This window comes from Dioscorea cayenensis, chromosome 17 (genome assembly GCF_009730915.1).
Source record: "Dioscorea cayenensis subsp. rotundata cultivar TDr96_F1 chromosome 17, TDr96_F1_v2_PseudoChromosome.rev07_lg8_w22 25.fasta, whole genome shotgun sequence".
Classification (NCBI taxonomy): Eukaryota; Viridiplantae; Streptophyta; class Magnoliopsida; order Dioscoreales; family Dioscoreaceae; genus Dioscorea; species Dioscorea cayenensis.
Window position 1 is genome coordinate 8952555 of NC_052487.1, and position 10723 is coordinate 8963277.

A 10723-nucleotide genomic window follows, 5' to 3' on the forward strand; every position below is an offset into this window, starting at 1 on the left:
TATATATATTAAAAAGACAAAACAAAATAAAAAATGTACTATTCAATATTCTCTGTAGTGACGGGTCACTATTCACTATTTTCTACAGTGACGGTACACTATTCTCTACAGTTGATGGCCCACTACAAACAGTGATTCCACATTGCTTCTACAATGATTGCGTTAAAAAAATAATAATGGGTACTTATGGGCAGGCCTTTCTTCGTGCTGAGGGAACTCGCCTCTGGGCTTCCTTTACAGGGGGCAATGCTCTGGTTGCATCCCGTCTCCTCCCCTTGTTTCCTCTTAGAGTCCTCCACATGTGAAGAGGACCGTGACTTGTTATTATTGCGGTATACTAGGTCACATCGAGCATGATTACTGGAAGAAGCAGCATGGATTTTCGTGTGTCACTCTTCCTGACACTTCTTCATTGGTTCCACCTCTTCTTCCAACACCTTACTCTCTCCAAGCACCATATGTACAAGCTTCTCAGGCTCCGTTGTCTCTTGTGGATCAGTAGTTTTTGGTGATGTTCTAGCAGTCCCATCTAGCAAACTCCACCTCCTCTACTGGACATGCAAGTTTGACTCAGGTTGCCTCATCCGCTCCAGGTATTTTGACTCTGGCGCTTCTCTCCACATGACTCCTGATGCTACTCATCTTCATTATTCCCGTCCACCATCGCTTATCACCCATGTTCGCACTACTAATGACACACTCCTTCCTGTCTCTTCTACTGACCATCTCTCATCTAGTGTTTTCTTCGTCCTTTCTGTTTCCCATGTTCCTCATTTATCCATGAATCTTATGTCTATTAGCCAGCTTACTGATTATGACTGTCAGGTTATTTTTGACCGTATCTCGTGTCTTGTGCAAGATAGCAGTGGGACGGTGATTGAGTTGGCCTCCATCATAATGGAGTTTATGTGTTGGATTCTCTTTGCCTTCCATCTTCAATTGAATCCGCTTATCATTGTTATGATGGGGTAATGTCTCATCATAAGTGGCATCATCGTCTTGGTCGCTTGTGCCCTTCTTGTATGTCATCCCTTGTTCATCTTGGCATCTTAGGAGCTGTCTCTACTCCTTTTGATGTGGTATGTTTTGGTTGTAAGCTCGATAAACAAGTACATTATCCTTATCCTTTGAGTGTGTCTCAGACTGCTACTCCCTTTGAGCTTATTTATTCTAATGTTTAGGGTCCCGCTCCTTTCATATCTAAAGGCGGTAATCACTATTACGTTCTTTTTTTTATGACTAAACTCGCTTCACCTGGCTTTATCCTATGCATCATTGTAGTCAGTTATTGTCTATCTATCTTTTTTTTACCACTATGGTGCACACCTAGTTCTCTGCCTCTATCAAGACCTTTCGTGCTGACTTTGGTTGTGAGTACACTTCTCAGGCCTTTCGTGATTTTTTTGTCTTCTGAGGGTACCTTGCCTCAGTTATCCTGTCTTGGGGCTCACTTTTAGAACGCAAGCACCATGATACACCTCATCTTATACACCTCATCTTCTGAGGGTACCTTCTGACGGCACGTGTTCTTCTTTTCAGTGCTTTTCTCCCTCCTTATTTCTAGGCTAACACTGTTAGTACCGCTGTTTATCTTATTAACCTGCAACCCTCATCTCATCTTCATGGTCATAGCCCAGGTGAGTGTCTCCATGGGACACCTTCCCGCTATGATCATCTTCGTGTTTTTAGCTGCTACTAGTTTGTTTTGTTCTCACCTTGGGAGCAGACAAAGCTAACTGCCTATTCTACTTCTTGTGTTTTTCTAGGGTATAGCCTTGAGCATAAAGGTTACCATTGTTATGATGTCATTACTCATCATATTTGCATCTCCTGTGATGTCACATTTGAGCAGTCCATCCCCTTCTATGCTTCTCCTTCTTCCATTTCCTCTACATCTCCCTCTGTTCCTCTATCTTTTTATTTCCCTCCTCTTCCCCTAAAGGTGCAACCCTGTGTCCTTCTCCTCCATCACTCAATCCTCCTCCAGATCTTCTTACTTACTCTTCTCTTAACCCCTCTCCTCCTTTATCTGTTGAGTCTCCTACAATATCTTCCCCCCATTCCTCGCTTCCTCCTGCTCACCCGCCTATTCATTTTTCTTACCATTGTCAGGATTCCGCAGCAACTCCACTTTGACTGGTCTTCTCTGACACCTCTCCAGCTATCGTTCTGACTCCTAAGGTATCCTCTCACACTTACTTTTTATGTGATCACTCAATTTTACAACCCCCTGATTGTTAAGTTTCTGCTAATACTAGTGTTTCAAATGTCTTTGAGCCAGGTACCTACAGGGAAGCGGTTCAGTCACCTGAGTGGCAGATTGCATGGCAGAGGAGCTTAATGCCTTATCTCGGACTCACATATAGGATCTAGTTCCTTTTCCTGCCCACGTTGTTGCCATCACCTTTCACTAGATCTACTAGATGAAGACTTTTTCTGACGGGTCTCTTGAGCGCTATAAAACATGTTTAGTTGCTCGTGGTTTTCAACAGGAGTATAGCCGCAACTATGAGGAGACTTTTGCCCTAGTGGCTCACATGCACTCTGTATGCACATTGGTTGTTGTTACGGCTGTTCGTGGGTGGGTCTTTCATCAGCTTGATGTGAAGAATGTGTTTCTTCACGGGGACTTAAAAGAGGAGGTTTACATGACTCCTCCTCCTGGTCTTCGAGTGCCTCCAGGGTATGTTTGTCGCCTTCATAGTGCTATTTATTATCTCAAACAGGCTCCGTAGGTTTGGTTTGAGTGGTTCGGCACAGTAGTTGAGACTGCTAGTTTCACTACAAGCATACATGATCCTGCAATATTTCTTCATTCTTCTTCTCGGGGCTGGACCATTCTTTTGTTGTATATGGATGACATGATTCTTATTGGTGATGACTCTGCTCACATTACCTTTGTGAAGCAGAAGCTATATGAGACATTTTTGATGATTGATTTGGGTTCGCTTCGTTATTTCCTGGGTATCAATGTCACTTCCCATCCTGATAGCTACCGTCTCTCTCAGTAGCGTTATACTCAAGATCTACTTGCTCGCTCTAGTTTGACCGATACCTATATTGCAGTTACACCTATGGAGCTACATTTGCATCTTCATGCTTTGATGAGATTCCTTTATCTGATCTATCGCTCTATTGACACCTGGTTGGCAGTTTGGTCTACTTGGCTATCATTCGCCTTGACATTTCCCATGTTGTTAACTTTCTCAGTCAGTTTTCGTAGCCCCCACTTCCTTTCATTATGCTCATGTTCTCCAAGTGCTGCTTTATCTTCGTGGCACTACATCACGTGCTATGTTCTACCCTCGGTAGTCCACTCTTCAGCTGCAGGCCTATTATGATGCTACCTAGTCCAGTTCTCTTAATGATCGAGTATCTGTCACTGGTTACTGTATCTTTCTTCGGCCTTCTCTTGTTTTTTGGAAGACCAAGAAACAGGCTACTGTTGGCAAGTCCAGTGTTGAGGCCGAGGTTCGTGTTTTGGCTTCCACTGTCCAGGAGGTACTCTGGCTTTGTTTGATCATAAAGAATTATGGTTTACTACTTCGTTCTTCCACTCCTCTTCACTGTGACAGTACTAGCACTCTTCAGATTGCTGCCTATCCGATCAAGCATGAGCTGACCAAACACATTAGTGTGGATGCTCACTTCACCCGATGTCATGTACGTACCCAGACAGTGTCACTTCACTATCTTCCCATAAAGGTCCAGGTGGCTGATTTCTTCACCAAGGCACAGACGCGTGATTAGCATCTCTTCATGTTATCCAAACTCAAAACATACGATCCGCCTTGAGTTTGAGAGGGGAAAGATGGTGTTAGATGTATATGTATACTTGCATGTATGTGTTAATTATATGTATATGGTATCTACTTGTTCCTATTTGTAAGCACATAGAACATCAATGACATTTGTTCCAGGCATATGGACTTGTTCTACTCTCTCTCTCTCTCTCTCGTCTTCTAACATCTATACCTGGTCTATTCCTTAACCCTTTTGTGTTATTAATGGGGTTTGACATATTATTACGTTCTTTTTTATATTTAACATGGAAGTAAATTCATTTTTATATTAACATGGAAGTTAACAATGAATGCATTGACAAGGGTGATCTTTAAGAAGAATAGATGCGCTCTCTAGTCAATTTTCTCACAATGCTCATGAAAGAAAAAAAAACATCATTTGTCTCAAATGTCGTTCAAGTTGCCGATTATCTAGATAAAACAAAAGTGTTATTTAAAGAAGAATAATATTATTATTTAAAAAATGGGCGAGTTACTTGAGAGGACTAGGTTAAAACTCTTTATGATTCAATGAAAATGAAATACTTACTCTTCAATTGGAGATGCTGTATTAAAAATTGTAATAACTAACATATAGTTTATCTATAATAACAAATTATGGCAATTGCACTCCAACACTCAGTTTATGGTTCTACCAAGTCAAATATATATATATATATATATATAATATAAAAATTACAAAAAATTAATAATTAAATAAAATAAAAAATAAAACAAAAGATCAAGCCGGCTCCCTCTTGTTCACGACCAGCCATCCAAGATATGATGCTGATATTTCAAAGGTATGGCCTTGAAACCCTTATATGTCACTGGTATCTTCTATCAAACTAAATCTTGTTGGCGTCCAACGTCACCCCGCATGTCATAAAATCTTTTGCTGCGTAAAAATTTCTTACAAGTTTGTTGTATTTTTTCAAATATTATGAAAAATTCTTGCAATAAAGAAAGATTAGCGTTGACATTGTCAAATTATGTTTTTAATGGATTATGGAAATCATTATTAGTTACCAGTTTTGTGATAAATTTTGTTGTTTTTTTTTTGTTACATTAGAAAATGAAATTATCTGTTATTCATATTTAATCAATATTAATTAAAATTAAAATTATATAAACAAAGTAAATCATATCAAAATGATGGCATGGCCATTTAGATTGATTAAAAGATTAATCTCCGTTTTTTAATAAAAATAAGAAATTATTGCTGATTTTCAATGTAAGATATCATCTCAAATTATATGATCGATATTTTTCTAATTCTTTGCTGATTTTTTAACCATATAAAAAATTCATTTCCAAATCTAGAAAATTGTTGATCTTATATTCCCTGAATCTTTGTCCAATATAAGCTAAATATTTTTTATAAGAAAAAAAAAAATTAGATTAGCTGCCAAAATAAGTCAATATTCTGATTCTTTGGGATTTGTTTTGTTAGAACTATTCTCACTTGAAATTATAGAAGGTTGATGACGTATATCACATAATTACATATAAAAATACTCAAAATTTATAAATCTATTCATAGATAATTTCCAAATATCTTAAACATCTTTCTAAAGATATTAAAATTTCCCAATTTTAACATTAAAAAATACATGACTCACTAAATTCTCATAATTTAGAAGGAAAGTCCTTGAAATTTTACTAATTTGAAAATACTATTTCAAATTAAACAAAATTAAGGCGAACGGATAATATTTTTAAATTTATAATTTTAACACCATTTTAATTTTAATAATTTACATTAATTTTTTAATATTATTTTCATTCACATTTAACTTCTCATTTTATATAAGATTGTTCTAGTTTATATCTTACATAAGTTGATATTTGAACTTGCTTCTTTAACAAAACAGGAACACCCTAAGCGAGGACATGACACCAATAAATTAAAATATTATTGGCACTTGGCCCCTTTTTGATTTGTTCATTATAAAATTAAGAAGTTCTTAATTTCTTATATTATTTTAATCTTTATATAAGGGTAATATAGACATTTCCCAAATTTAGTTCAAGCAATGATTTTAAGAAATTATGTGCAATTATAAAAAGATTCGTGAGCTACTTGTAAAATAAAATAAAAAACAAAATAAAACAAAACAAAGTCATAATTAAATGTAAAACCAACCTAAAATTTAAATTAAAAATTTAAAAAAAATCCAAATAAAAATATGGGAAGTAATGGTGCATGGTGATATGCATGATAGCCATATTGTGGCAGTTCGCGCGCTTCCCTGGATCTCCGCTGAGATCACTTCCTTCTTTGGATGTGCCCGAGATCTCCTTCTTTGCCGAATTTCATGCCCTTTGATAAGATTTGATCTCTCTCTCTCTCTCTCTCCCTCTCTCTTTCTCTCTATATATTTCCATTTTCATGGCGTACTCCCTTGCATGGCTATCTTCAAGCATGGTTGGAGATGGAGAACCTAGCAGATCCCGCACCAAGTCGAAACACAGGAGACCCCCGCAGCGAGGACTTGGCGTTGCCGAGCTCGAGAAGATCCGCCTTGAGGAACATCACAAGGGCTCCATTGCCTCAACCACCACTGCTCCTCTTCTACCACGGTCTTCTTCTTCTTCTTTTTCTTCACAGCGGCAATCCATGGCTTCCAACCCTAATCCTGTGATGATTTCACCACTGTCAGCGTTCTCTGGCGTCCCAATGCCAGTGAAGGATCACGCACCGGAGAGTCTTCATCGGAGGTTCAGATGCCGCCCTAATCCAGGGGTTTGGATCTCTTTTTTTCTTTCCTGGTGGATTGTGTTTGATTGTTCTTGTTGTAATTTTTAGTGTTTGGGGTGTGTTTGTTTTTTTAGGTTAACAGGATGGTTTTACCAATGACATCAGGAGGTCATCTCCGGATGGAGCCCCCTTCAAACCAAATCTATTACCGCAACTACAGTTCAATGCCTTCTCCATCTTCTTCTTCCTCCTGGCAAGAGGAAGATAGGGTATGTATCAATTGAAACTGGATGACCTTCTTTATTTCTGCAAAATTTTCTTTGTTTGTAAACCTTATTTTGCTGCTAATCTGCTTGCTAGTTTAACTTGAGTACATGTATTTGAGAGGTGGTTAGATGATTTGAATTTGTTTTCATATACATTGTTTGCACTTGATACTGGAACCTCTTCTTCATGTTTTCAAAGTTCTTTTGCAACCTTTCTTTTGCTGCTCGATTGGATCTAATTAATCTGATTGCTGGTTTATCATGAGTATATATACATTTGTATACTTGGATGGAGCTTGAGATATGATGAGATTATGGGAATTTGCTTACATATACATTGTTTATAGTTTTTAAAGTTGTTTGCTAATTATGCACTAGGGTGATGTTTTAATTATGTTGATGTGCTTCTTATTAAATTGAATGTATGCATCTACATTGTCTGTAATGTAATGTCAAGTGTTTCAAACGGGGCTGATTTAAATTGAATTGACTTATTTTGTTTTATTATATATATATATATATATATATATATATATATATAGTGGAGGTATTTAATTGCTAATTGTTCATTTGATTAGAATCTAGTATACATGGTGGGAATGAAGCGGCCATATAGTGCTTGTCCCAACCTTTCCTTGCATCCTTACAAAATCCCTTCATCAACTGCTTCATTTGTCAAGATGAACAATCATTCACCACTGGGATATGAGGATGTGGTTTCAAGGTGACTCTTTTCATCCGTAGGATGAAAAGTAAAACTGGTTGTTATTCATGTGTGTGTGTGTGTGTGTTTTTTTTTGCTTGATGTTGATACTATTAATTTACCATTTTACCAGAGACCCTGAGTGGAGCTCTGGTTCATATCAAGCTGATTTGGAACTGAAACATGCTGAACTTCATGTTGACCAGAGCAAGAAAGAAAATGGCGGTGCTCATGTGGATGGTGGTTTTCTCACATTAGGCTCTTCTCTTATGCCATCTTCCATGAGATCCAAGCGACCCATATACTTCTTGTCACCTGAAAAATTTCCATGCTTGTCGTGTAAGGTAATAATTATTGTATATAAACCTCTTATTACTTTGCATTCCTTTTCCATCTGTTTTTATCTTGACAAGCTTCAATCTGCATATTCACTGCAGGCAAATGTAGTTGATAATGATATTTCCTCAAGTTTTGGTAGTTCAGGACCAATTAAATCTTCTTCACATTATCACACGTTCTTTCCTTCAAGGGCAGAAACTCAGGAAGACGCAGCTCCAGGCAATTTTCAAGAAACAGAGGACCTTGACCTCAGTTTGAAATTATGAAACATTTTGCTTGAAGAACTTAATACGGTCAGTATGGCTGGTACTTTTTTATAATACGTCAACAGGGTCCGACAAAGATGAGGCATTGAGTTTCGTGATTTAGAATTAAGTTTATGTTTAGTTTAGTTAAGTAAGATTTGCATGGTTTACTTACCCAAACCAGTGTGTTGATATGTGTTCATAACTGCATTAGTTTTACAGACTTAAGCAGTGGCAAGTTTTGGAAGAACTTAGGGATTTCAGTTACCACTTCATCATTTAATAGAATAAATTTCTAGTTACTTTCTCTCTTGAGCAGTTTACTTTTATCTTTTGTTCCTCTGCTGTCCAATGCCATGAGTTTTATTTTCATGGGGTTTCTGACTTGTGTGGCCGGGATAGGGGCTAAAATTTAGGGAATGGGCTGGGTACATCCATCCCCCATTAGACCACGGCCAGGAACAAGGATCCCTTCCCCACCCTGCTCTGTTTTGAATATATAATTTAAATATTATATATATATAAACACATAATATTAAAAAATTATTTATATTAAATAAAAATATATACTATTAAAAAACAATACATTATGTGTTGATATAGTGAAAGAGAATAAGTAGACGAAAAAAATCAAGGGACGAAAAATTTCTAAACCCGCATAATCCCCTTAAGTAAAACAAAATAGAAATTTGGCTCATCTAAGCACATGCCAGTAATGCATTCATTGATTTATTTTAAGTACCTAAGGATTGAATAGAATTGAGGGAAAATTTATTTGAAGCCGTACTATTTCTTTGTGGTCAATCTGAAGAAATTGACTGGGTCTATCAATTACACCAAGTATACAAAATAAATAAATAAATAACCTCAATTTGTTATGGCAAAGCAAAGATTACCACCTACGTTCTCTGATCAACCAAAAGAGTATACACAATAAGTATACAATATAATAAAAACCTCGTTCTTATAATTGTTTAGATATGATATATTGGATAAAAGCGCTAAAACTCTTAAAAATGTTATAACGGAGGTATATAGGAGAGAAACGAGTGGGACATTTGTATTGAAGACGTTTATTTATTTGTTTTTAATATTTTAATATTACTTTTATTGGAGATGAATCATCCATTTGAGAGAAATAATAATAATTATTATTATAATTATAATTATTGAGGATGGTCTTCATTTTTATTATCATTATTATCATTATAATTTATTATTAATATTATTTTATTATTAGAGCTAGTATTATTGATATTTTAAGTATAGTTTTAAAATTGTTATTAATTATTATATCCTTATATGCTACACCATATGCACACATATACATATATAAATTGTACATATGCTAAGGGCAAACCACAAAGCAGACATATATATATGTCAAAATGCATATATATGTGTGCGCGAGTGCCTTTATAGACAAATAAACATGTATATATACATGTTTATTTGCACATTAATATATACAAAATAAGGAATTAAGTAAATCAGTAATAATTACAATAAAAGTTCATAATTGCTGATAATTTATACATGATATTAAAATACATATATAATCTAGTCCAAGAGTGTTTCAAAGAAATTTTTTTAATATTTTTTACTATATTTAAAAAAAATTTCATATTAAATATAACATTAATAATTAAAATTTTTTAATTATACTTAATTATTTGTGTCATAATTTTTCAAAACTAAAATATATCAACAGTATCCAATTTCTATTATAGGTTATTATTTAGTCATAGCATTAGAATTTTCATTTTATAAACAATATTACCTTAAACCACTGTTAAAACTCTGATGCAAACAGGTGAATCTTGCAAACTTTTACCATTTTATTTAAATTAATTTCACTATTTACCTTTTGCCTTTTTTTTTTTTTAAATGTTTCATTTTGCTCCTTAAACTTCTATTTTATTAATTATCTTTCACAAACCTTATTTAAATATAACTACTTATAAAACTTAAGGGAAAATTTAGTAAATTCTAGAATATCAAAATTATAAAAATTATAGCATGCCAACATACCACGGTCAAAATTACAATGATAAAATTTACTATGGGGAAACTTTTAACAGTTACAAAATAAAATGGCTAAAATTTCAATTGCATAAGATTACAATGGTCAAATATGCAACTGTCATAAAAATATCAACGGTTAAATCTGCAGTTGTTAGAAAGATATAACTGTCAAATCTATAACCGTTGTTAATGAAGCTGAAAGGATCTTGATAGAATGGAGGGCATAAGATGATCTACCATGCAATGTTGGTTTCACTACCTCACAACAACCATCAAATGTATCGACATACTACTCAACCGGAACGCAACCACTTATACAATCAAGTTATAGACATCAAGATGTTAGAACGAAATCCTTTCATGATATTCATGAAAATAAAGTCGGTGACTATGGAAGCTTTTGCTACATAAATAGAGATTCCGCAGGAGAAATCAAGAAAGCAATAAAACAAAACAAACAAGCAAGATTTATGAGGTTCGGCAATGTGCCTAGTGGATTGGCCGTATTTCTTTTATTTACTCGTCTTGCTAGGCAAAAGACCAGTATTACATGAATTTATAGGTAAAAACCTAAGCTTATCCGGATACAAACCTATCTGGATACAAACCTATCTGGATCTTAAATCTAGGGTTGTAAACGAGCCGAGCCGAGTTGAGCTTTG

General features: G+C 35.3%; 1 protein-coding gene and 1 long non-coding RNA gene across 2 annotated transcripts; both read left to right on the forward strand.

The window, feature by feature from the left end:
* Positions 1–222: 222 nt before the first annotated feature.
* Positions 223–3924, forward strand: LOC120280285. Its single transcript, XR_005542290.1, has 3 exons — positions 223–593; positions 2113–2181; positions 2282–3924. It is a non-coding gene; the product is annotated as an uncharacterized LOC120280285 (long non-coding RNA).
* Positions 3925–6174: 2250 nt separating this feature from the next.
* LOC120281107 lies at positions 6175–8285 on the forward strand. Its single transcript, XM_039288032.1, has 5 exons — positions 6175–6528; positions 6618–6752; positions 7328–7473; positions 7586–7796; positions 7890–8285. Exons 1-5 carry the CDS (start codon positions 6175–6177, stop codon positions 8055–8057), a joined length of 1014 nt encoding a protein of 337 aa, XP_039143966.1. The 3' UTR covers positions 8058–8285.
* Positions 8286–10723: the final 2438 nt, after the last annotated feature.